The sequence below is a fragment of the Sus scrofa genome, chromosome 3 (assembly GCF_054392235.1).
Source record: "Sus scrofa isolate SSC_HxYL_T2T_F1_AM1 chromosome 3, Sscrofa_HxYL_maternal_Yorkshire_Landrace_v2.0, whole genome shotgun sequence".
In the NCBI taxonomy this organism is placed as follows: domain Eukaryota; kingdom Metazoa; phylum Chordata; class Mammalia; order Artiodactyla; family Suidae; genus Sus; species Sus scrofa.
Genome location: NC_139385.1, coordinates 68,692,844 through 68,719,632, shown reverse-complemented (window position 1 = coordinate 68,719,632; position 26,789 = coordinate 68,692,844). Strand labels below are relative to the sequence as shown.

At 49.3% G+C, this 26,789-nt stretch overlaps 1 protein-coding gene across 4 annotated transcripts; it reads left to right on the top strand.

Moving 5' to 3' along the window:
* Positions 1-201: 201 nt before the first annotated feature.
* Positions 202-19,561, top strand: CNNM3 (cyclin and CBS domain divalent metal cation transport mediator 3). Of its 4 annotated transcripts, none has more exons than XM_085018713.1 (9): positions 202-1,556; positions 10,509-10,652; positions 11,860-12,009; positions 12,305-12,474; positions 12,672-12,768; positions 13,070-13,203; positions 13,798-13,936; positions 16,745-16,842; positions 17,304-19,561. In XM_085018713.1, the coding sequence occupies exons 1-8, from the start codon at positions 218-220 to the stop codon at positions 16,792-16,794; spliced, it is 2,223 nt and encodes a 740-aa protein (XP_084874839.1). In that variant the 5' UTR covers positions 202-217; the 3' UTR covers positions 16,795-16,842; positions 17,304-19,561. The 4 variants fall into 4 exon arrangements, with proteins under 4 accessions (XP_084874839.1, XP_084874838.1, XP_020942928.1 ...); XM_085018712.1 differs by having other exon boundaries at positions 13,028-13,203; XM_021087269.2 differs by lacking the exon at positions 16,745-16,842.
* Positions 19,562-26,789: the final 7,228 nt, after the last annotated feature.

The following is a 26,789-nucleotide window of genomic DNA, read 5'->3' as shown; positions in this document are numbered from 1 at the left end:
AGCCGCGGTGTAGCCCCGCGGGGCCTAGAGCCCCACGCCCCCGGCCCGCCCCAGGATCGCGCCGCCGCTTGTTTACTCCCCGGCGCAGCCTAGTCCGACCCTGGGGCCCGCCCCCGCCTGCCGCCTATTGGTGGAGGAAGCGCCAGGGCCGGCGATAATTGGCCCGGGGGAGGCGGAGGGGTAGGCTGCGCGGGAGGCCGAGAGGGGGCAGCAGGCGATGGCGGCGGCAACGGCGGGTCGGCTAGGCTGGTTGCTCGCCGCGTTCTGCCTGGGCAACGCCGCCGCGGAGGCGGCTCCGGGTCCTCGAGTGCTGGGCGTCTGTCTGGAAGAGGACGGAGCGGCAGGCACGGGGTGGGCGCGAGGAGAGGAGGTGCGGACTGCTCCGGAGGCCACCTTCCGCTTGCGCCTCTTCGGGTCGGGCTTAGCCAACAGCTCCTGGTCCTGGGTGGCCCCCGAGGGGGCGGGCTGCCCAGAGGGCGGGCCGGTCGCAGCTCCAGACGAGGCAGCGGCCCCCACGGGCGAGTGGCGTGCGCTGCTGCGCCTGCGCGCGGAGGCCGCGCATCCGCACTCCGCGCGGCTGGCAGTGCGTGGGGAGCCGGGCGGCGCGGCGGCCCCCACGGGCGAGTGGCGTGCGCTGCTGCGTCTGCGCTCTGAGTCCGCGCACCCGCACTCGGCGCTGTTAGCCGTGCGTGTAGAGCCGGGCGGCGAGGCGGCCGAGGAGGCGGCCCCGCCCTGGGCAGTGGGTCTGGGGGCGGCGGGGTTGCTGGCGCTGGCGGCTCTGGCGCGGGGCCTGCAGCTGAGCGCCCTGGCGCTGGCGCCGGCCGAAGTGCAGGTGCTGCGCGAGAGCGGCTCGGAGGCGGAGCGTGCGGCGGCGCGGCGTCTGGAGCCCTCAAGACGCTGGGCCGGCTGCGCCCTCGGGGCGCTGCTGCTGCTGGCTAGCCTGGCTCAGGCTGCGCTGGCGGTGCTACTGTACCGCGCGGCTGGCCAGCGCGCCGTGCCCGCCGTGCTGGGCAGCGCGGGGCTCTTGTTCCTGGTGGGCGAGGTGGTGCCGGCCGCCGTGAGCGGGCGCTGGACGTTGGCGCTGGCGCCGCGCGCTCTTATCCTCAGCCGCTTGGCGGTGCTGCTCACTCTGCCCGTGGCGCTCCCGGTGGGCCAGCTGCTGGAACTAGCCGCGCGGCCTGGGCGGCTGCGGGAGCGCGTGCTGGAGCTGGCGCGCGGCGGTGGCGACCCCTACAGCGATCTCAGCAAGGGCGTGCTGCCCTGCCGGACCGTGGAGGACGTGCTCACGCCCCTCGAGGACTGCTTCATGCTGGACGCCAGCACCGTGCTGGACTTCGGCGTCCTGGCCAGCATCATGCAGAGCGGTCACACGCGCATCCCCGTGTATGAGGAGGAGCGCTCCAACATCGTGGACATGCTCTACCTCAAGGACTTGGCCTTCGTGGACCCCGAAGACTGCACGCCACTCAGCACCATCACTCGCTTCTACAATCACCCACTCCACTTCGTCTTCAACGACACCAAGCTGGACGCCGTCCTGGAGGAGTTCAAGCGAGGTAAAGGCCCCGGAATCGCGGAGGGGACTCGAATGTCAGCGCCTTCCCCTAGAAAAGAAGTAAGGGTTCAGGGAAGACTAGAGAAGGTTTCCACCCTTAGTAAGGCTTCTAAGGGTCCTTTTAATGAAGATGATGGCCTTGCAGCTCTGAATGACCCTTTGAAATACCATTTAAAGGCTATCGTTCTGCAACTGACTGTGCTATGAAGCACAACACCCCCCTTTTCCTGGCAGGCCCCCAGTTTGGGGAGGTATGTCCACTTGACTCTGATTCCTAATCTGTTCACCAAATCAAGTTTGTGGGCTTTGGCTTTTGTAGTAGGTCCAAACTCTTGGCTAGAAACATAGAAGAGTATAGTCTCTAGATACCTGGACCGTCTCAAGTCTACTCTTAACTCCAGAGTTCTACACTTTGCTTTTACTCTGGCTCACTCGAAGCTTGCACGTAAAAACTGAGACTCTTCTGGTGTGAAGAGTTGGATTCTTCTGCAGCCTGTACTCTCCATTGTCAGGCTTCGATGTCTTCACCAGAACTTGGCCACTAGCCAGGCCTCTCACACTTGAACTCCTGCAGGCTGGGCATGGGGACAACTCAGGACTCTGGATGAGCTTCACCCTAAAGACTGTATAATTGAGGCAGAGAAGTGAGCAAAGCCCTCTCATCTTCCTGGCAGCTGTGAAGTCCCTGGGCCCTAGGAATCATGGAAGGTACTGTGTGAGCTCCTTGACAGTCAGGGCAGGGAGGTGAGGCTCTGCTGTAGTTACTCCTGCATCAGCACTGCTGCATGCCGGCCACTAGTGGGCGCTCTCGTGCACAATCGCCGTTGATCTTTGCAAGAGGCTTGGGTGTTGAAGTTAGGCAGTTAACCGGTATGATTTTATTTCGGGATTGGATGGAAGATTTCGATGGGCAGCTCTGGCTTCTCTCGGTGTTTCTGGCTGCTTTCTCAGAAAATGGCCATGAAGCTCTTCTCGGGAGAGGAGCCCAGGGTAGGGGCCAGACAGAGCTTCCTGGTATTAGGTACTCAATCTCGGAGTAATACTTGCAGTCTCTGAAGCAGTGGTGGTTCCCATGGCTGCTGCTGGCCTTGGACTCAGTGAGGGAGGGTGCCATCATGCCCCTTCCCCCTTCCAGCTTGAATGTTGGTAGAGAGGGAAGGCCATAGTGCAGGTTGCTCTTGTTCTGGGGTGGTAGCCTCTGAGCTCTGACTTGACCCCTAGCCTGGGAACTTCCATGTGCCGCAGGTGCAGCCCTAAAACAAACAGCAACAATCTAAAGCAGGGAGACAGAGGAATTTCAACTCCAAGTGCATTTTTAGGAATGTCTTAGAAATTAGGCATCATGGAAGGGTCCTCTAGCATCCCTGTCATTTGTGAGCATCCTTGAGCCTGCACACTAACATCAAAATGCTAGAGCCTTTTCAGAGCTTCCTGGTCGCTGTTGGCAGGGGCACCATCCATCTGTGGCCCGCGGCTCTAGAGCTTTCAAGAGAAGAGCCCACCTGTCTTGGGGCCTCTATCAGTGGGGGCTAATGTCTTCAGACTGTTTTATCCTATCAGATGAGAAACTGCTGTTTCTCTGGGAACCCCTCCTCACATGTTGTCGGGGGGTCAGGTCACCTGGCCACTATTTGAGGGCGCCTTCCAAGGGCTCTGCTTTCTTCTATTCTTTATTAAATCATTCCACCTGGAAGTCGCTGAGACACTTGTGCCTGTTTTACAGAAGAGTCAAAGCAAGGGAGAATTTACTCCTTCCTCTAGGTAACCAGGCCACTAGCTTCCTGGAAGATGAGGGCTCCAAGATGGCTATCTAGAACCTGGGCTTTGGTTCCTGGACTCTAGAAAGACTGTTGACCAACATTATGTGCGGAGCCTGGGTCTTCCTCATCGGCCTCACAGATTTGTATCCCATAGCAGAGCTGCTGCGGCCTCCATAGCAGCACTGCCTGCCTGCAGGTGTGAGCCATTCGCAGCCCAGACATCAAGAGGGGAATCTTCTAGAAGTGTCCTGTTCTTTCTTTGTTGTCTCTGCTTCAGCAGTAGTGGGCAGACAGTTTCCTGTCTGGGAACCCCTGGCCCCTTTCTCCTGGGAACAGGGGTGACAACTTAACAGGCATTTCCACCTTTAATTTTTGTCCCAGAGCCCCCTGAAGAAGGCTGTGCTTCTCTGCAGTCGGGCCCTGTGTGCATCATCCAGGGAGGAGGGGCTCCTGAGATTCAGTCTGTTGGTCTCTTCAGTGACAGTCACTTGAATGGGGCATTCGGGATCCAGCTGGGTTGGGATCTCAGCCTGTTTTCTCTGTACACTGTAAAATGCAAATAGTAAGGCTATGTGCCCCACAGAGTTGTTAGAGGATTCAGTAAATGAATAAGTGGCTATGGCTGGCACACTGTAAGCCCTCGGCACACCTGCGAGATGTTGCAGGTTCGGTTCTAGACCATCACAGTAAAGTGAGTCACACACTTTTTGGTTTCTCAGTGCATGTAAAAGTTAGGTTTATGCTGTACTGTTGTCTCTTAAGTGTGCAAATGGTATTATGCCTAGAAAAACAATGTACATACCTTAATCTAAAATGTTTTATTGGAGTTCCCATTGTAGTTCAGCGGAAATGAACTAGTATTCACGAGGATGCAGGTTCAGTCCCTGGCCTTACTCAGTGGGTTAAGGATCTGGCATTGCTGTGAGCTGTGTTGTAGGCTGGCAGCCGTAGCTCCATTTCAACCCCTGGCCTGGGAACTTCCATATGCCACACCTATCGCCCTTAAAAAAAAGAAAAGAAAAGAAAGCTTTATTGCAGAAATGTGTTAACCACCATGTGAGCCTTCAGAGAGTTTTAAAGTTTTTGATTGTCTTGCCTTGATGTCGACGACTCCTGGCTGATGAGGGTAGTGGTTCCTAAAGCTGAGGGTGACCGTGGCAGTTTCTTAAAATAAGACAGTAGTGAAGTTTGCCACATCAGTTGACTCTTCCTTTCATGAACGATTTCTCTGTAGCATAAAATGCTGTTCGAGTTTTACTCCCAGTAGAACTTCTTTCAAAATTGGAGTCCCTCCTCTCAAACCCTGCCAACCAATTAAGTTTATGTGATGTTCTAAATCCTTTGTTGCCATTTCAGCAGTCTTCACAACATCTTTACCAAGAGTAGTTTCCATCTCAGGGAACCACTTTTTTTGCTTGTCCATTAGAAGCAACTCCTCATCCATTATTTTAACATGAGATTGCAGCCATTCAGTCACATCCTCGGGCTCTACTTCTAATTCTAGTTCCTTTGCTTTTTCCCACCACATCTGCTGTTACTTCCTCTGCTGAGGTCTTGAACCCTTCAGAGTCATCCGCGGGGATTGGGATCAACTTCTTCCAAACTCCTGAAGTTGATATTTTGACCTCTTCCTGTGAATCACAAATGTTTTTAATGGCATCTAGAACGGTGGGTCCTTTGCAGAGGTTTTCAATTGTCTTTGCCCAATTTCATCAGAGAAATCTGTTTATGGCAGCTGTGGCCTTATGAAATGTATTTCTTAAATAAGGCTGCAAAGTTGAAATTACTCCTTGATCCATGGGCTGCAGTCTGATATGTTAGTGGTACTAAAAGAACACTAATCTCATTGTACATCTTCATCAGGAGCCTTGAGTGACCAGGTGCATTGTCAGTGAGCAGCACTACTTTGAAAGGAATCTATTTTTCTGAGCAATAGTGGGCTTCACGTTTTCAGTGAACCGTGTTGTAAAAAGATGTGTTGTTGGGAGTTCCTGCTGTGGTACAGTGGGTTAATGATCCCACTTGTCCCTGTGCTGTTGCTGGTTGGACCCCTGACCCTGTGCAGTGGATTAAGGATGTGGCGGAATTCCCTTCGTGGCGCAGTGGTTAACGAATCCGACTAGGAACAATGAGGTTGCGGGTTCGATCCCTGCCCTTGCTCAGTGGGTTAAGGATCCGGCGTCGCCGTGAGCTGTGGTGTAGGTTGCAGACTCGGCTTGGATCTCGAGTTGCTGTGGCTCTGGCGCAGGCCAGTGGCTACAGCTCCGATTCAACCCCTAGCCTGGGAACCTCCATATGCCGAGGAAGCAGCCCTAGAAAAGGCCAAAAGACAAAAATAAAAAAAAAAAAGATGTGGCATTGCTGCAGCTGGGGCATAGGTTGCAGATGCTGCTCCAGTTTGATCCCTGGCCTGGAAACATGCAGGTGCAGCTGGAAAAGAAAAAAAAAAGTGGAGTTCCCGTCATGGCGCAGTGGTTAACGAATCCGACTAGGAACCATGAGGTTGAGGGTTCGGTCCCTGCCCTTGCTCAGTGGGTTAAATAGCAAAAAGACAAAAAAAAAAAAAGAAAGAAAAAAAAAAAGTGTTGTTGAGTTCCCTGGTCTAGGTGGTCTAGTTGGTAGGATTTTTCACTTTCACCACTGAGGCCTTGGTTCAATTCTGGGACTGGGAACTGAGGTCCTGCTTCAAGCCGCTTTATGACCAGAAAAAAAAAAAAGAAAGAAAGAACATAGGCAGAGTAGATTTAGCACATTTCTTTAGGACCCTGGGATTTACGGAATGGTGAACAATGTCTTTAACTTTATTTTTTTTTGTCTTTTTTTAGGGCCCCACCCGAGGCATATGGAGGTTCCCAGACTACATCACAGCCACAGCAACATGGGATCTGAGCCCTGTCTGCAACCTATACCACAGTTCATGGCAATGCCGGATCCTTAACCCAGTGAGCAAGGCCAGGGATTGAACCCGAAACCTCATAGTTCCTAGTCAGATTCGTTTCTGCTGCGCCACGACAGACACTCCTGGCTTCAGCTTTAAATGACCTGCTAACTTTGTTAGCCTCAACAAGAGGGTCGTCCTGTCCTTTGCAGCTTGGAAACCAGGCCCTGACTTCTCTGTGGCTGTGAAAGTCCTAGATGGCATCTTTTCATATGAGCCAATTGTATCTGCATTGAACATCTGTTGTTTAGAGTAGCCACCTTCATTTATGATCTCAGCTGTGTCTTCTGGATAACTTGCTGAAAATTCTGCATCAGCACTTGCTCTGGCCTTTTTTTTTTTTTTTTCTTTTTACTGTTGCACCTGCAGCATAAGGAAGTTTTCCAGCCAAGGGCAGAATTGGAGCTATGCTGCTGGCCTATGCCACAGCCATGGCAGCACCAGATTTGAGCCACATGTGGGACCTACACGGCAGCTTGTGGCAACGCTGGGTCCTTAACCCACTGAGTGAGGCCAGAGATTGAACTTGCATCCTCATGGACCCTATCGGGCTCTCAACCCACTGAGCCACAGTGGGAACTCCAGTCCTTTGCATTATGGAGACGGCTTCTTTCCTGAAACCTCTTGAACCAATCTCTGCTAGCTTCAAACTTTTCTTCTGCAGCTTCCTCACCAACCTTAACTGAATTGAAGAGTGTTAAGGCCTTGCTTTGGATTAGGTTTTGGCTTGAAGGGAAGTTGAGGCTGATCTGATTTTTCTATCCAGACTGGTAAAACCTTCTCCATGTCAGCAGTAAGCCTCTTTGGCTTTCTTATCATTCATGTATTCACCGGAGTAGCTCACTTATTTATTTATTTGTATTGTTTACTTTTGGAGTAGTTATTTTAATTTCCTTCAAGAACTGTTCTTTTGCATTCATGGCTTGGCCATTTGGTGCAAGAGGCCTGATTTTTGGCCTGTTGTAGCTTTTGCCATGACTTCCTGGCTAAGCTTGATACTTTTAGCTTTTTGGTTTTTTTTTTTTTTTTTTTTTTTTTTTTTTTTTTTTTTTGGGGGGGGTCTTTTTAGGGCCGCACCCACAGCATATGGAGGGTCCCAGGCTAGGGGTCGAATTGTGGCTATGGCTGCTGGCCTACGCCACAGCCACAGCAACATAGCTGCAACCTACACCACAGCTCACAGCAACACTGGTCCTTAACCCACTGAGTGAGGCCAGGGATTGAACCCACAACTTCATGGTTACTAGTTGGATTGTTTCCACTGCTCCACAACAGGAACTCCTCAAGTCTCCAGTGTTATGTGGGTGCAATTGGTGCTCCCCTCCAAAAAAAAACCAGTAACAAGAGTAACATCAGAGATTGCCATAAAAGGCATTATTATAATAATGAAAAAATTTGAAAATCTGAGACAGTTACCAAAATGTGACACAGACACAGACTGAGCAAATGCTTTTGGAAAAATGGTGCCACCTGACTTGCTAGAGGAAGGGTTGCCATAGACTTTCAGTTTTAAAAAACCTAAGTGTGAAGCATGTTGAAACAGTGTAGGCCTGTACTGCATTTCTGCAATTCTCAGATGCACCTTTTCTTGCATTTTAACATCTGTAATTAGGATGCATCTCATGATTGATGGCATCTTGAATTTGATGAAATGTAGTCAATGTGATCTTTTATTTATTTATTTATTTATTGGCTTTTTACGGCAGCACCCGCAGCATATGAAGTTCCCCTGCTAGGGGTTGAATCAGAGCTGTAGCCGCCACCATTGCCGGCCTCTGCCACAGCCATAGCAACACAGAATCCAAGCTTCGTCTGTGACCTACACCGCAGCTCACAGCACGCTGGATCCCTGACCCACTGAGGGAGGCCGGGGATCAAACCCTCATCTTCAGAGTTCCCATTGTGGCGTGGTGGTTAACGAAGGCGTGGTGGTTAACGAATCCAACTAGGAACCATGAGGTTTCGGATTTGATCCCTGGCCTTGCTCAGTGGGTTAAGGATCCGGCGTTGCTGTGAGCTGTGGTGTGGGTTGCAGACACAGCTCGGATTCCGAGTTGCTGTGGCTCCAGCGTAGGCTGGCAGCTATAGCTCCGATTCGACCCCTAGTCTGGGAGCTTCCATATGCCCCGGGAGCGGCTCTAGAAAAGGCAAAAAAAAAAAAAAAAAAAAAACCCGCATCCTCATGGGTACTAGTTGGGATTTGTTTCTGCCGTGCCACAACGGGAACTCCAATGTGATCTTTTTCTTTTACAGCCTCATTCCTTCTTTCTTTCTTTCTTTTTTTTTTTCCTGTCTTTTGAGGGCCGCACCTGCGGCACATGGAGGTTCCCAGGCTAGGGGTCGAATTGTAGCTGTCAGTGCCAACCTACACCACAGCTCATGGCAACACCAGATCCTTAACCCACTGAGCAAGGCCAGAGATCGAACCCGAAACCTCATGGTTCCTAGTTGAATTCTTTTCCGCTGCACCAAGATGGGAACTCATCATTCGTTTCTTGATCATCAGGATAGTGGTCTAATAATGATAGCTTTTGCTTAACTCTTGACATTTTCATTCCATCCAGCTTGAGAGCAAGGTCTTCCTATACCTGAATCCTGGGGCTGGGGGTGGGGGAGGTGTGGGGCACAGACATGGAAAGAGTGAGGCGGAGCCCACCAGCCGCTTACAAAGCATGTGCTTCTAAAACCCAGTCCACGGCTTTGTAATTGAACCCAAGGTATGTAAAGATGAGTCACACAAAGACATGAACTTGACTTTTTGCTTCACTGAAAGAATCTTGAAGCACATACCCATTTTTAGGTGCCGGTCCAGGCCAGCTTTTAACCTATGCCTTTTTCAGTAGTCTCAAAGCAGGGCACAGTTGAGATGAGTTTGCTCTTGGTCCTTGACCTGCACAACCCAGTCCAGTAGCCATTACCCTGTGTGCCTGCTGAGTTCTTGAAAGGTAACCAGTCTGAATTGAGATGTGCTGTGAGTGCCAAATACACACCAGATTTCAAGGCTTAGTACCAAAAAAGGTAAAATAGCTACTCGTGTTTTTATGTTGATTGAATGTTAAAATGATACTTTGACTATATTGAATTAATCATAATCATAAATTTGTGTGTGTGTCTCTCTTTTTAATGGCTACACCCATGGCATGTGGAAGTTCCTGGGATAGGGTGGTTTTTTGTTTTGTCTTTTTTTTTTTTTTTTTTTTTTTTGCTGCTTTTTAGTGCTGAACCCAAGACATATGGAGTTTCCCAGGCTAGGGGTCAAATAGGAGCTACAACTGCCAGCCTACACCACAGCCACAGTAACACAGGATCCTAGCCACATCTGCAACCTATACCACAGCTTACAGCTATGCTGGATCCTTAACCCACTGAGCGAGGCCAGGAATCAAACCTGAAACCTCATGGTTACTAGTTGGATTTGTTTCCATTGTGCCATGATAGGAACTCCCAGGACAGGGACTGAATCCAAGCCACAGCTGCAACCTATACCACAGTGTGGCAATGCTGGATCCTTTAACCCATTGGAAGGGGCTCGAACCCAAGCTGCTACAGTCAGATTCTTAGCCCACTGTGCCACAGCAGGAACCCCTGTGTCTCTTTGTTGAAGGTAGCTATTCAGAAATTTAAAATTACCTCTGTGGCTTGCATTCTGTTTCTTTCAGACAGGTCTAAAACTTTACAGAAGAAAAGCACTCACCCGAAGCAGAGTAAATTCTTAGTGTCCCTAATGTTCCCCAGCACTCTGAGGCTGGGCTTTTTTTTTTTTTTAAACCATTATCTTCATCTCCCTGGATGTCTTTCATGGACCTTAACCTCTGGAAATAAAGGGCAGTGTTAGGACCTGGGAAAGCTTCCCTTGAGAATCGGGCAGGGTGGCCCCTCCTGGCGCCCCCATTCACACTGTCGTAGGGCGCCGGGGTTTTTAGCTTTGATGCCCTGTGTCTGTGCTCTGGGTGCTGTGTACAGTGTCCATTCTGGTCTGGATGCATCCTTGTCTATACCACATTGACGGCCTGGAGTCACACAGAACTGGGGGCCTTGGGCAGGTAGACATGGTGTCTGAAGTTTAATCCTTAAGGGCACATTGAGAGTCTTTAAGAAGGAACCTGGGAGAAGTCTCCTGGTGCCTGGCATGTTGAAGGGACACAGACATCAGTTTCTGTCCTTGCAGTGGGCTTGTCACACGGGACTCAGGAAAACCAGAGGTCTCTAGCAAGCTGTGACATGAGCCTGTGTCAATCCCCACCCCGCCCCGCAGGGAAGTCCCACCTGGCCATCGTGCAGAAGGTGAACAACGAGGGCGAGGGTGACCCCTTCTACGAGGTGCTGGGCCTGGTCACCCTGGAGGACGTCATCGAGGAGATCATCAAGTCTGAGATCCTGGACGAGTCTGAAGATTACCGTGAGTCCTGGCCCCTGGTACTTTTCCTGCACTTACAGGGATGTATGTGAGTCAGGGCATGGTCAGGGGCTGGATCTCAGCTCAGAGCTGTACCCAGGCTCCGTCTCCTTAACCCTGCATGGACTGCCATTGCCCTTGTAGGAGGGGGTGCTCACACCTGCACCTGGACTGGAGCCATGGTGACTTGTCTTTTCAGGGGCTCTGCCCTTAACAGAGCTTTCCCAGTCCTTCTCTTCCTTGGTCCTTTTGCTTTCTTTTTTTTCTTTTTCTTTTTTTTTTTTTTTTGTCTTTTGCATCCATGGCATATGGAGATTCCCAGGCTAGGTATCAAATTGGAGCTACAGCTGCCAGTCTACACCACAGCCATGCCAGATCCAAGCTGCCTCTGCGATCTATACCACAGCTCATGGCAATGCTGGATCTTTAACCCGCTGAGCAAGGCCAGGGATGTAACCTGCATCCTCATGGATACCAGTTGGATTCATTATCACTGAGCCATAATGGGAACTCTGGTCCTTGTGCTTTCTCATGTTCTCTTGTACATTACAAAAGTGTCTTCTCTAAGCACCCTGTTGAAGTGCTGAGAAATTTCTCCCCAGACAGATGATCCTGGGGCCCGTGATTGTGTCTTAGAGGATGCTAAAAGGATGCTGGCTGAGGGCTGCAGGGAAGACACAGAGCCCAAGCTTGATGGCAGGCCTCAGTGGGCCCCCGGGACACTGAGCCACCCACCTCTGTGAGCTCTCAAGTGAATCTCTTTGCCCTTATGTCTGTCCCCCAAATGTAGCATCTTTGGTTTGCCTCCTCTGCCTGACATAGATAGAGTCTGTGGGTTAACCGCTGTTGAGTGGTTATTCTCAAACATGTGCTTTCCTCTCTGAGAGGGCCTGTTACTTTACATAAACTGTTTGCTATTAGCATTATCTTCTCCCAACTCCAAGGAGGCAGCAAGCTTTCCAGTACTTCACTGCAAGTCGCTGGAATGCAGGCTGCCACCCACCCCTCTGTGCCAGGTCACCGTGCGGGTGGGGGTGGCAGCCAGGTGCCGGCCAGGCAGCAGGGCCAAGTGCGGGCCTTGGGGCCCAGATGTTGTCCTCCAGGGGCCCTGAGTTCCCGGGAGGAGAAAGCGGGCAACACGCTCCAGGTTCAGTGGTGTTGGTTAGGGTGGGGGCTGCTGGTGTCTAAGCTGGGTCTTCTCTCGTCCCAGGAGACACCATAGTGAAGAAGAAGCCGGCCTCTCTGAGCGCCCCCCTCAGGCAGAAAGAGGAGTTCTCCCTGTTCAAGGTGTCTGATGACGAATACAAAGTGAAAATCTCTCCGCAGCTGCTCCTGGCCACCCAGCGCTTTCTCTCCCGAGGTGAGCCCAGGGAGGCCTTGCCCCACCCTCTGTTCACATCCGGAAGTCAGGAGCCCCCCCAGTGAGCAGGGGAGTGCCGGAGAGAGCGTGGGCACATCTGTGCAGCACTGTTGGCACCTTAGGTCTCTGGCACCGGCTCCCCTCTGCCAGATCAGTGGGGCTAGGAGCCTGACTGGCTCGCCTGCGTTGGGGAGGCCGGGGGAGCCCAGGCGGGCTGCAAGAGGTGGTGTGGTTCACAGGCCGCGCTGTGCCTGGTGGACACTGTCCCCTGTCCCTTTTGTCCACTGTGGGGCAGAGGTGGATGTGTTCAGCCCACTGCGGATCTCCGAGAAGGTCTTGCTTCACCTGCTGAAGCATCCCAGTGTCAACCAGGAAGTGAGATTTGATGAGAGCAACCGCCTGGCCGCACACCACTACCTGTACCAGCGCAGCCAGCCCGTGGATTATTTCATCCTCATCCTGCAGGTAATGGCGAGCCAGCCTGGAGCCTGCCGCCTGCCTGCAGCGGGGGCCGGGGCTGAGTAGAGGAGGAGCATCCAGACTAACACCCCCTGAGCAATGTGGTGTGTATGTGCTTCTCCTGCCCTTTGCTGGCAGGAAAGCTAATCTGTCCCTGTCCTTCTCTCCCTGCCTCTCCCCCACCCCCTCCCCCCACCTCCCAGGGCAGGGTTGAGGTGGAGATCGGGAAAGAGGGCTTGAAGTTCGAGAATGGGGCCTTCACCTATTATGGAGTGTCTGCCCTGGCGGCGCCGTCCTCCGGTAAGCTGCAGCCACCCTGGTGCTGGGGGCTGGGCTGGCAGAGCCAGTGGCCCAGGCCTCTTGCAGGGCGGTCTGCCCTGCAACCTGCTGGCCCTTCTTGGCTCCGGGCTGCATGGAGGGAGGGGCAGCCTTTCTTTAGGGCTCATCTTTGTTGCCCTTCCCACCCATGCAGAACCTCCCCAGGAAGAGCATGTTTGTTCTTCTTCAGAGTCCCCGAGTGATGGGGGGTGGCCCTTAGAGGCTGTGCTGTTGTCCCCAGGGCAGGGCTGGCCCGCTCCACCACCGACTGTTCTTCCTGTAGTTCCCCAGTCCCCGGTGTCCTCGCTCCAGTCCGTCCGCCATGACCTGCCACCCGAGCCCGCCGACGGCACCCGCTTGTCTGCGTATTGTCCTGACTACACCGTGAGGGCCCTCTCTGACCTGCAGTTCATCAAGGTGACCATCTGGGTTGCTCGTCAGTGCTTTGTGTCCCTGAGGGCTAGACCTGCTGGTCATAGATTTGTATGGCTTCAGAGTAAATTCTTTTGTTTTCATTTTTGGCTGCCCCTGAGGCACACAGAGCTCCTGGGCCAGGGATCAGATCTGTGTCACAGTCATGATTTAAGCCGCAGCTGCAGCAATGCCAGATCCCCAACCCACTGTGCGGTCCTAGGGATCAAACCCCACAGCCCATTGCTCCCAAGACACTACTGATCCCATTGTGCAACAGCAGGAGCTTCTTGGGAGTAAATTCTGATTGAGTCTGTCTGAGACTTCCCAGAACAGGGCCTTTACTGGTTCTGAAGAACAGACAGCCTAGGCTCTGTTGGTGGCCCTGGCCCATCTCTGGGCCTAGGCGCCCAGTTGCCTTGGAGATCTTCCCCATGCTTTGCTGCCTTGCTGTCTCCCCGAGCTGATTTCAGGTCCTCCTTTTCCCTTGTCCTTGAGTGTGACTCCCCGCCTGGAGGGCTGGAGGCACTGGTGGGACCCCTGTACCTCGCCTTCTCCATCTGGCTGCACGAGCTGTAATGCTACCTGCCCATCCTCCAGGTCACACGGCTGCAGTACCTCAATGCACTCCTGGCCACCCGAGCCCAGGCCCTGCCGCAGCCCTCTGAGAACGCAGACCTCCAGACCATCCCAGGCAGCCAGACCCGGCTCCTCGGTGACAAGGCTGCCACAGCAGCAGGTGAGCCCCACGGGGTCACGCCAGGGTGAATGTACCCTGTGCCGTCCCAACTACACACATGGACCTGTTCCCTCTGCCCTCACCTTGCCCTCAGTTCATTCTTTCCCCCTTCATCTCTCCCTCCTTTTTGCTCTCCTTTGCTGTATCAAATGGCTTGGGCAACACCGAACTGTAAGCCAGCTGGCATTTTGACTAGAGCATATAAGTCAAAATTTTCTCTCGAGGGCCTGCATGGTGGGTTGGTTTAGGGCGCCAGCTCTCTAGGCAGTTGAAATTCTCCGTATCATGCAGTTGGTCTTCTACGAGCACAGGAGCAGCCAGCCTCGGCCTGCATCATCCTGCAGCGTTTTCTAAGTAAATGTACCCACACGGTTCAAGCGCAGGCTTGTTCAAGGGTCAAGTCACTAAATGGGAGTAAAGTCAGGTTCAGACATTGTCTTGGTCATTTAGGGTTAGGTCACCTGGAAAGTGAAGATCTGGATCACCACTAGGCCGGGTTCAGAAAGTGGGTGCCTGATGGACACTGTTCCCAGACCCAGAAAAGCACAGCCGAGGTGTTTGGTTGGCTCGTGCTGATGTGTGAGTCATGCCTTCCCATCTGGGGTTCCACTGGGGGCGGGAAGCACAGATACTGCAGAGTGGGATGGGAAAACCCACCCTTACAGTGTAAGGAGGGAAAATTCAAAAGGAGCCTCTGGAGTTTTCTTTGTGGTACAGTGGAAACAAATCCGACTAGAATCTGTGAGGTTACGGGTTTGACCCCTGGCCTCACTCAGTTGGGTTAAGGATCTGGTGTTGCTGTGAGCTGTGGTGTAGGTTGCAGATGCGGCTCAGATCCAGCATTGCTGTGGCTGTGGTGTAGGCTGGCAGCTGCAGCTCTGATTTGACCCCTAGCCTGGGCACTTTGCTATTCCACAGGTGCGGCCCTTAAAAACCCCAAGGGGGTTTAAAAAAAAAAAAGGACCCTCTGGAGAGGGGACTTTAGGTCAGAGTGGTAAAATGTCAGGAACTTTCCTGACCTGTTACTCAAGAAGGCACCTCTATGCTGACTGAGCTCCTCAGTTGGGGTCTGAGATCCTCCAGGGCCTGGCCTTCCTGGAGGTGCTGGTGGGGCATCGGAGAGGCCGGGGAAGGGATAGAGGGGCTTGACTCACTCTGCTCCCTCCACCATCCCTCTGAGTCTTACTGAGCACTTCCCATTGAGGCATTGGGCCAAGAGCTTCCCTCGTCCTAACTCAGCTAAGAAAACGTACCTGAAGTTGTGAGAGGTGAGAGCTATTAGACTCATTTTACAGGGGAAGAGTCGGAGGCCGAGAGAAACAGGCCCCATGGCTTAGAGTTTGTGTGTGCCCGTGGCCTCTGGGCTGTGCCGCCTCACAGGGCACAGCTCTGGTTACAGAACCCACATGTGAGGATGGAAACGTGTCTTTATATTGGAAACGTGCTTCCTGAGGGGTGATGCGCTGCTGCCAGGGGTAGAGAGCCCTGGCCCCCTTGCTGGCTCCACCCTCAAGGGGACCACGGAGGGTTGAGTCCCACATCCGGGCATGGTCGCTGCCCTTCCTGAATGAATGGACGCTTCATTCACCTTTTAGGACCGGGCCTGCTCCCGCGTCTGTCCACCATGATGACCTTTTATTTTGGAGGCACCCCTCTTACAGAGGTTCACATCATTATGTCAGACTTGGTGTTAGAAGCAGGACATTTCTGTTTCTCAAAATGTGAGCCTTTGTTTTTTTTTGTTTTGGGTTTTTTTTTGGCTGCACCTGCCACATGCCTGCAGCATGTGAAAGTTCCCAAGCCAGGGATCAAACCTGTGCCACAACTACCTAAGTCACTGTAGCTGACAGCGCCAGCCCCTTAACCCACTAAGCCGCAAGAGAATTTCCCAAAATGTGAGCCTTTGAATTTTTGTTTTCTTGCATGAGAGCCTTTTCTGGCTCCTTCTGCTACTCTGGCTCCATCTGCTACTCTGGCTCCCTGGGCAGTCTGCTGAGGGAATCCTTCATAGTGCCTGGTGGGTCATTTCCTCTTTGTAATGGATTACCAGCCCCTGTCCTGTAGTCATGATGTGGGTAATTTCCCCCTAAATGTGACCTGACATTGGCCCCAGGCAGTTCTCCCTGCTCCTGGCAGCCCAGCCCCTGTTCTGTAGTCATGATGTGGGTAATTTCCCCTAAATGCGACCTGACACTGGCCCCAGGCAGTTCTCCCTGCTCCTGGCAGCCCCTCAGGTGTCGCACTTGATCTCTGTTGACCTGGTGCTTCCCTGCCCAGGGCGCTTAGGGTCACTACACCTGTGGACATGTCCTTGGGGCAGCGCTGAAACAGTGCAGGTGAGGATGGTCCCCGGTGACTCCAGATTCCCTAGCAGACAGGTTCCTTTATTGAAATGCTCAGAAAGCACAATGACTTTAGTCGTCTTCAGCCGAGTTAGCAAGTGGCATGAGTCCTAAATCTGGCTGCTGCCTGTTCTTTTTATGGGAAGCACCACTTTGCTCATGGATTGTCCTTGGCTGCCTTTGAGCTGCAACAGTGGAATTGAGTAATTGCCACTGAGACCTGCAAGCCCCAGGAGTACCAGCCCTTGACAGAAGCAGCTTCTGAGCCCTGGCCTGCTGTTTCAGAAAACCTCCTCCATGGCAATCGTTGTCCCCAGAGCAGGGCTTCCAGCAGAGCCTCCTGTCCCGGTCCTGGTCCCCTCTTACTGTGGGAGGCTTTGCTGCCCCAGCGAACAGCTCTGCCATCGCAGCTCCACAGCTCGCTCTCTCTCCCTCCCCTCTCCTCCCCCCCCCACCCTCTCTCTAGCCTTCCCAGTAGACCTTTCTCTCTTGGGCACCTTTGGAAACTGCAATTGATAATTGACTGTGGACTAGTGAGCATTTTTTGTTAAGACTGCACCCAAGGTAAATGTCTTGCCTTTTACTTCCTCTGCTTTCCTTCCCAGCCCACTAGCTGCTGGGCAGGGCGCTGCGGGCCACCCCACCCCCCACCCCCACCCCCGTCTCAGGTGGGGGCACCTCTCCATTGGGGGGCAAGTGGGCACTTCCTGTCCCATTTCCCCAGAAGGCATGAAATGCCTGCTGAGCCCTGGAAACGACAGCTTCCTTCCTCCAGCTCTTGGGGCAGGTGCATGGCCTCAGCCTTCTAGGGGCAGAAACCTTTCTCCCTGCGTTTGAGTGATGACACCCGTCCTTGTGGAGGTGTTCTCTCCTGAGGCTGAGTGCAGCTGACCATGTTTCTAACTAAACCCTCCCTACACTGCCTCGGTGCCCCTTCCTGTCCTGCAGAGGACTTGACACTTGGTTTCATAGGACCTGCTCCTTTACTGGCTCTGACACTCGTTCTCTTCTCCTGTCCTCTCTAGGGTCCAACCACAGCAGACCCGGGCTCCCAGTGGAGGAGAGCCCCGGCCGGAACCCGGGCGTTTAACCGCTTGCCAGGAGCCCCAGATCTGGGGAACAGATAAGCACGTGGGGAACTGGAGCGAGCCAAGGAGTGGCCTCCTGCCAGCCCGTCCCCCGTCCCCTGCAGGCCACGTTTTAGATGGCCTTCATGTGCGGGTCCCGGCTGTCCTCAGAACCAGACATCAGTGCCAGGAGCCTTCAGCAGGTCCTGCCCCCCTTAAGGAGATGGGCTCAGCTGGGACCAGCTGTCCAGGTTGCTTCTGAACGGAATGAAAGGAACAGCATCATCTCCAGTCCCCGGGGGCCAGCCTCCCTGTGACAGTGCAGTGTATTATACCTCTTCTGGCCAAGCCACAGTGCACGATGACTGCCTTTATGTGGCTGTGACCTGTACTCTCTTTGCTTTTAATTTGCCAACCTTCTGCTGCTGGCAGCACTTTTTTGAGTGAACCAAGAGCACCGGTGTGGGCTGGGGGGTTCACATCCACGGCCTGGGCTACAGGGACCTTTTCAGCTTCTCTTATGGTGCCATGCTTCAGAGCATGCACTCAGCCTGTCCCATGTGCCAAACCTAAAACAGGTCTGTCTCACCAGGCCCGCTGCCTCCTGTGGAGGTGGCTTTTTTGATCCCAGCCCCAGCCCTGAGTGAGCATGCTGGCCCTGGTGGGGCCGAGGAGCCTGCTCTTCCTGCTGCTCCTCTGCCTGCCTGGAATTGCCACTAACAGTATTGTCATTTTCTGTGTTTAAGAAGAGGTCACGTGTGAGAGGAAGGGATGGTTCTGCTGCACCTAATCCTTTCTTCGTTGTTGGATCCCAGGGAGGGTAGCCATCAGCCCTGTTTCACACCTTCCCCCTGAGGCCCATGGGTTGTGGGGGCGTGTGGCTGTCTAGTGCATGGACTGCAGAGAGGGAGGCAGGGTGGTTCCGGGACCAGGTAGATCCCCATCACCTTTCTTAAAAAAACATGAAATCAGAGTTTCCTTATATCTCTGAAACATTTCAAGCCCCTTACTTTTTTTCTTTTTCTAGCTGAGGGGTTTTAGAGAAGTGGGAACAAGAGGGCATTCATCTCGTCTTCTGGTTCACCTTCATTCACCTTGCACAGTTCTTCAGTTGTGTAGAAACTGGGGCATCACAGGGACCTAGGTAGGATAGGGAGGGAGGAGGATTTCTGGAAACTTTCTCAAAGGATTTTGAGTTATTATCCAGGCTCAATGGGAACGAAGGCCAAAAAACAGCATGCTCACTTTAGAAATTGTTCTCAAGGAATTCTCTCCAAGAGCAAACTCATCTGTCTCCAGAATAGTGGTTCCTAACTTTGGCTGCACATCGGAATCACATGGCAAATAAAAAAATGATCCCTGGGGCCCACCCCCTGGGGAGTGTGATTTTAATCCGCTGGGCGCCAGGGTTTTATTTTTTAAAATAATTTTAGATTCATAGATCATATCCCCTTCACATCAGCTTCCCTGAAGCTTCCCAGCTTCACATGACATAATCCTGATACTAAAAAATCAATGTTGGTACAGAACTATAAATTACACTTACTTGGATTTTTATCACTTTTTCCAGTAATGTCCCTTTTCTGTTGCAGGATCCACTTGAGGGTACCATGTTGCATTTAGAGCTTTTGCTTTTTTTCCTCTAACTTTTTATTTTGAAATAATTACAGATTCATTAGGAAGTTGCAAGGACAGAGGTCTCATGTGCCTGCCACCAGGTTTTCCTCAGTGGCCACATCTTACATAGGTACAGTGATGTCTCAGAACCAGAGATCTCCATGCTGGCTCAGTGTGGGTGTGTAGTTCTAGAGCAACTTAGCGCATGTAGATTTGCGTAACCACCACTGCCCTCTACAGAACTGTTCCTCACCAGGATCCCCTCCAACAGACCCTTTTAGAGCCATACCCACCCCCTCTGGCCACCATCCCTAATCCCTGGCAACCACTAATCTGTTCATCATCTCTATAATTTTTGTCACTTCAAGAATGTTGTATAAATGGGATCCCATAGTATGTAACCACTGGGACTGGCTTTTTTCCAGTGTAATGTTTCCTAAGTGTAATGTTCTGGAGTCTCCTGCAGGCTGTGTGGGTGCCAGTCGTTCACCCCTTTCTGACTGCTGGGTGCTGTTCCGTCATGGGCTCCTGTCCTGTCTAAGGACATCTGGGTGGTTCCCGGGTTTTGGCTATTCCAAATAAAGCTGCTATGAACATCATTCCAGGTTCTTGTGTAAACACAGGTTTTCTTTTCTCTGAGCTAAATGGCCAGGAGTGCAACTGCTGGGTCGGATGGTCATTGCATTATTTAGGTTTTGAGAGAAACTCTCGGCCATGGTTTTTCAGAGGGGTGGTAAAATTTTATGTTCTGGAGTTCCCGTCGTGGCTCAGTGGTTAACGAATCTGACTAGAAACCATGAGGTTGCAGGTTCAATCCCTGGCCTTGCTCAGTGGGTTAGGGATCCGGCGTTGCCGTGAGCTGTGATAAAGGTTACAGACATGGCTTGGATCCTGCGTTGTTGTGGCTCGGTGTAGGCCAGTGGCTACAGCTCCGATTGGACTCCTAGCCTGGGAACCTCCATATGCCGTGGGAGCGGCCCTAGAAAAGGCAAAAAGAAAAAAATAAAATAAAATAAAATTTTATGTTCCCACCAGCAATGCATGAGCATTTTTCCACATCCTCTCCAGGCTTTGGAATTGTCCATCACTACTCTCTGTTTTAGCCATTCTGGTAGGCATGTATAGTGCTGTCTCCTTATGGTTTTTGTTTGCATTTCCATAGTGAATAATGTGTTTTTTTTCATATGCTTACTTCATTTTTGTGAAATGTCTTTTCATGTCTTTTGCTTGTTTTCTAAATAGATTGATGGGTTTTGAGTTTTGAGAAATCTTTATATATTCTAAATACTAGTCTTTATTGGGCTTTTGGTTTGCAGATATTTTCTTCCAATCTGTAGTTTATTTTTTCATTTCTTTCTTTTTTGGGGGGGGGGTCTTTTTAGCACACACACACACACCCTCCCCCAGTGGCATGTGGAAGTTCCCAGGCAAGGGGTCAAATCAGAGCTGCTGCCAGTCTGCACCACAGCCATGGCAGCATGGGATCCGAACCACATCTACAACCTATGCTGCAGCTTGTGGCAATGCCAAATCCTTAACCCACTGAGAAGCCAGGGATTGAACCTGCATCCTTGTGGATACTAGTCAGGTTCTTAACCCACTGAGCCACAACAGGAACTCCTATTTTTTCATCCTCTTAATAGGACTTTTTTTTGGGTTGGGTTTTTTGTTTTGTTTGGGTTTTTTTGGGTTTTTTTTTTTTTTTTTTTTTTTTTTGTCATTTTAGAGCTGCACTTGCAGCAAATGGAGGTTCCCAGGATAGTGGTCAAATTGGAGCTACAGTTGTCAGCCTACACCACAGCCACAGCAGCTCAGGATACTAGCCACATCTGTTACTTACACCATAGCTCACAGCAACGCCGGATCCTCAACCCACCGAGCAAGGAAGGCCAAGGATCAGACCTGCATCCTCATGGATACTAGTCAGATTTGTTTGTGCTGAGCCATGATGAGAACGCCAGGATTTTTTTTTTTTTTTTTACTTGAGCAAAAATTTTAATTTTTGATAATTTCCAATTGAGTAATTTTTTTTAATGGATAATGCTTTTGGTGTCTTAAGAATTCCTTAACCTAGTCCTTGATTGTGAAGATTATCTTTTGTTTTTCTAAAGTTTTTATAGTTTTAATTTGCATCTAAGTCCATGATCCATTCTGAGTTAAGTCGTCCCCCCTGCCAACTGCCTGTAGATGTCTAGTTTCTTCAGCACGCTGAATAACTTTTACATCTTTTGGCATATGTATTGTGTCTATTTCTGGATTGTCTATTCTGTCCCATTGACCATCTCTCCCTCCATTGGTACCACACTGTCTTGATTAGTGTAACTATTAAACAGGTCCTGAAATCAGGTAGACTGGTATTTCTTCCACTTTGTTCTTTCCCAGAGTTGTTTTATTTTAGAATAATCTTCTCTACATCTACAAAGAAAAAGTCTTGCTGGGATTTTGGTAGGAATTATGTTAAACCTGTGTATCAATTTGGGTGGAACTGACATCTTTACCTCGTTTTATCTTTCAGTCCATATGTATGTTTCCATTTATTTTAATTTTTAAATTATACTTGATTTAAAGCATTCTGTCAGTTTCTGCTGTACTGCAAAGTGACCCACTTACACACACACATATTATCCTCCATCATGTTCCATCACAAGTGATTAGATGCAGTTCCCTGTGCTATACGGCAGGGTCTCATTGCTTATCCACTCCAAATGCAATAGTTTGCATTTCCCCAAACCCCAAACTCCCAGTCCATCCCAATCCCTCCCCCTCCCCCTGGCAATTACAAGTCTGTTTTCCATGTCTATGAGTTTGCCTCTTTTCTGTAGATAGGTTCATTTGAGCCATATATTAGATTCCAGATACAAATGATATGATATCTGTTTTTCTCTTTCCAACTTATTTCACTTAGTATGAGAGTCTCCAGTTCCATCCATGTTGCTGCAAATGGCATTATTTTATTCTTTTTTATGGCTGAGTGGTATTCCATTGTGTGTATATACCACATCTTCTTAATCCATTTATCTGTTGATGGACATTTAGGTTGTTTCCATGTCTTGGCTATTGTGAATAGTGCTGCAATGAACATAGGGGTGCATGTATCTTTTTCTTTGAAAGCTTTGTCTGGATATATGCCCAAGAGTGGAATTGCTGGATTGTATGGTGGTTCTTTATTTAGTTTTCTGAGGTACCTCCATACTGTTTTCCATAGTGGTTGTACCCATTTACATTCCCACCAGCAGTGTAGAAGGGTTGCCTTTTCTCCACACCCTCTCCAGCATTTGTTACATGTAGCCTTACTAATCATGGCCATTCTGACCAGTGCGAAGTGGTACCTTATAGTTTTGACTTGCATTTCTCTAATAATTGAGAGTTTTTTCATGTGCTTGTTGTCCATCTGTCTGTCTTCTTTGGAGAAATGTCTATTCGGGTCTTTTACCCATTTTTCAGTTGGGTTGTTTTCTTCCTTACTTTATAGGGCTGTACCCGCGGCATCTGGAGGTTCCCAGGCTAGGGGTCTAATTGGAGCTACAGCTGCCAGCCTACGTCACAGCCACAGCAATGCCAGATCCAAGTCACATCTACAACCTACACCACAGCTCACAGCAATGCCAGATCTTTAACCCACTGAGCAAGGCCAGGGATCAAACCCACAACCTCATGGTTCCTAGTCAGATTCATTTCCACTGCACCGGGATGGGAACTCCAAGGTTGTTTGGTTTTTTTGCTGTTGAGTAGTTTGTTTGTGTATTTTGGAGATCAAGCCTTTAGCATTGTTTGAAACTATTTTCTCCCATACCATAGGTTGTCTTTTTTTTTTTTTTTTATCCTTTCCTTTGCTGTGCAAAAGCTCATAAGTTTGATTAGGTCCCATTGATTTTTGTTTTTATTTCTATTGCTTTGGGAATCTGACCTAAGAAAACATTTGTATGGTTGATGTCAGAGAATATTTTGCCTATGTTCTCTTCTAGGAGTTTTATGGTGTCTTATGTTTAAGCCATTTTGAGATTATTTTTGTGCGTGGTGTGAGGGTGTCTTATGGTTTCATTGATTTACATGCAGCTGTCCAGTTTTCCCAGTACAACCTGCTGAAGAGGCTGTCTTTTTCCCAGTTTATATTCTTGCCTCCCTTATAAAAGATTAATTGGAGTTCCCATCGTGGCACCGTGGTTGACGAATCTGACTAGGAACCATGAGGTTGCGGGTTTGATCCCTGGCCTTGCTAAGTGGGTTAAGGATCCAGTGTTGCTGTGAGCTGTAGTGTAGGTTGCGGACCTGGCTGGGATCCCGCGTTGCTGTGGCTCTGGTGTAGGCTGGCAGCTACAGCTCTAATTAGACCCCTAGCCTGAGGACCTCCATATGCTGTGTGGGTGCAGCCCTAGAAAAGACATAAAAAATTTTAAAAATATAAAGATTAATTGACTGTAGGTGTCTGGGTTTACTTCTGGATTCTCTGTTGACCATAGGTGTGTGGGTTTAATTCTGGGGTTTCTCTCCTGTTCTGCTGATCTATATTTCTGTTTTTGTGCAAGTACCATATGATTTTGATGCATGTGGCTTTGTAGTATAGTCTGAAGTCAGGAAGCCTAATTCCTCCAGCTCCATTTTTCTTTCTCAGGATGGCTTTGGCTATTCTGGTTCTTTTGTGCTTCCAAAGAAATGTTAAAATATTTTGTTCTAGTTCTGTGAAAATGTCCTTGGTAATTTGATAGGGATTGCATTGAATCTGTAAATTGCCTTGGGTAGCATAGTCATTTTGACAGTATTGATTCTTCCAGTCCAAGAGCATGGTATATCTTTCCATCTGTTTGTGTCATTTTTGCTTTCTTTCATCAGCACCTTATTGTTTTCAGAGTACAGGTTGTTTGTCTCTTTAGGTATGTTTATTCCTAGGTATTCTTTTTGATGTGATGTTAAATGGGATAATTTCCCTAATTTCTCTTTCTGATCTTATTTTGTTAGTATGTAGTTGATTGCTGTGTATTAGTTTTGTATCCTGAAACTATCAAATTCATTGATGAGCTTTAACATTTTTCTGGTAGCGTCTTTAGGATTTTCTAGGTATAGTATCATGTCATCTGCAAACAGTGATAGTTTTACTTCTTCATTTCCAATTTGGACTCCTTTTCTTTCTTTTTCTTCTCTGATTGCCGTGGCAAGGAGTTCCAAAACTATATTGAATAGTAGTGGTGAGATCAGATATCCTTGTCTTGTTCCTTATCTTAGGAGGAATTTTTTCAACTTTTCACCATTGGGAATTATGTTATCTGTGGGTTTGTCATATATGGTCTTTATTATGTTGAGGTAGGTTGCCTCTATGCCCACTTTCTGGAGGGTTTTTATCAGAAATGGGTGTTGGATTTTCTGAAAAGCTCTTTCTGCATCTATTGAGAGGACCATAGGGTTTTTATTCTCCACCTGGTTAATGTGGTGTATCATACTACACTGATGGATTTGCAGATATTGAAAAATCCTGGCATCCCTGGGATAAGTCCCACTTGATCATGGTGTATGATCTTTTAATGTATTGCTGAATTTGGGTTGCTTGTATTTTGTTGAGGATTTTTGCATCTATGTTCATCAGTGATACTGACATGTAATTTTCTTTTTTTGTGGTGTCTTTGTCTGGTTTTGGTATCAGGGTGATGATGGCCTCATAGAATGAGTTTAGGAGTGTTCCTTCCTCTGCAGATTTTGTGAATAGTTTCAGAAGGATAGGTGTCAACTCTTCTCTAAATATTTGATAGAATTCACCTATGAAGCCATCTTGTCCTGGACTTTTGTTTGTTGGAAGTTTTTTTTTGTTTTGTCTGTTTAGGGCTGCACCCACGGCATATGAAGGTTCCCAGGCTAGGGGTAGAATCGGAGCTATAGCTGCCAGCCACAGCCACAGCCATGACAGATCTGGCTGCGTCTGTGACCTACATCACAGGTCATGGCAATGCCGGATCCTTAACCCACTGAGCGAGGCCAGGGATCAAACCTGCATCCTCATGGATACAGGTGAGATTCATTTCCAGTGAGCCACGATGGGAACTCCTGCAGTTTTTTTCTTGTTGATTTCTACAATGCTACAGCATTGTGATTGGAAAAAATGCTTGATAGGATTTTAATTTTCTTAAATTTACCAAGGCTTGGTCTGTGGCCCAGAATGTGATCTACCCTGGAGAATATTCCATGTGCACTTGAGAAGAATGTGTATTCTGCTGCTTTCGGATGGAATGTTCTATAAAAATACCTATTAAGTCCATCTGGTCTAATGCATCATTTAAGGCCTCTATTTCCTTGTTCATTTTCTGTCTGGATGATCTGTCCATTGCTGTAAGTGGGGTGTTAAAAGTCCCCTGCTATTACTGTGTATCGTCAGTTTCTCCTTTTATAGTTAACAATTGCCATATATATTGAGGTGATGCTGTGTTGGGTGCATGTATTTGTAGTTGTTATACTCTTCTTATTGGATTGATTCTTTGATCATTATGTAGTGACCTTTTTATTTTTATTTTTTGCTTTTTTATTTTTTTGCTTTTTAGGGCTGAAGGTGTGGCACCTGGAGGTTCCCAGGCTAGTGGTTGCATTGGAACTGTAGCTGCCATCTTGAGCCACACCGCACGCAGCTCACAGCAATGCCGGATCCCTGACCCACTGCACGAGGCCAGGGATCAAACCTGTATCCTCATGGATACTGGTTGAGTTTGTTTCCATTGTGCTACAACGGTAACTCTTGCAGTGTCCTTCTTTGTCTCTTATAATCTTTATTATTACTCTTTTTGTCTTTTTAGGGTCACACCTGCAGCATATGGAGGTGCCCAGGGTAGGGGTTGAATAGGAGCTATAGCTGCTGGCTTGGGCCACAACCATAGCAATGCAGGATCTGAGCTATGTCTGTGACCTACATCACAGCTCATGGCGATGCTGAATCCTTAGCCCATTGAGCGAAGCCAGTGATCAAGCTGCATCCTCATGGATACTAGTCAGATTTGTTTCCACTGAGCCACGAAGGGAATGCCTACAGTTTTTTTTTGGTTTTGGTAGCATGTTTTCGTGTGGATGATTTCCTACCCGTACTGTATGCATGGCTTTAACGATGGGCCTTGTCATTTCTGTTTCATTTTTGTTTCTAGTTGTGGCATTTTCTTTTCCACCTAGAGAAGTTCCTTTAGTATTTGTTGTAAAGCTGGTTTAGTGGTACTGAATTCTCTTAGCTTTTGCCTGTCTGTAAAGCTTTTGACTTCTCCATCAAATCTGAATGAGAGCCTTGCTGGGTAGAGTAATATTGGTTGGAGGTTTTTTCCTTTCAGCACTTTGATTATATTGTGCCTTTCCCTTCTGGCCTGCAGAGTTTCTGCTCAAAAATCTGCCGATAACCTTATTGGGGTTCCCTTGTATGTTAACTTGCTTCTTTTCCCTAACTGCTTTCAGTGTTTTCTCTTTGTTTTTAATTTTGGTCAGTTTGATTAATATGTGTCTCAGGGTGTTCCTCCTTGGGTTTATTTTATATGGCTCTCATGTGCTTCCTGGATTTGAGTGTTTCCCATGTTAGGGAAGTTTTTGGCTATTATTTCTGCATATGTTTCCTCTGGCCCTTTCTCTTTCCTCCTTCTGGCACCCCTGTAATATGGATATTGGTACATTTAATGTAGTCCCACAGTTCTCTTAGACTGTCTTCATTTCTTTTCAGTTTTTTTTCTCTTTTCTGTTCCATGTCAGCGATTTCCATTAGTCTGTCTTCCACCTCAGTTATTTGTTATTCTGCCTCCTGTATTTAGCTGTTTGTTGCTTCCAGTGAATTTTTAATTTCAGTTTTTGTATTTTGTATATATGCTTGCTTAATCC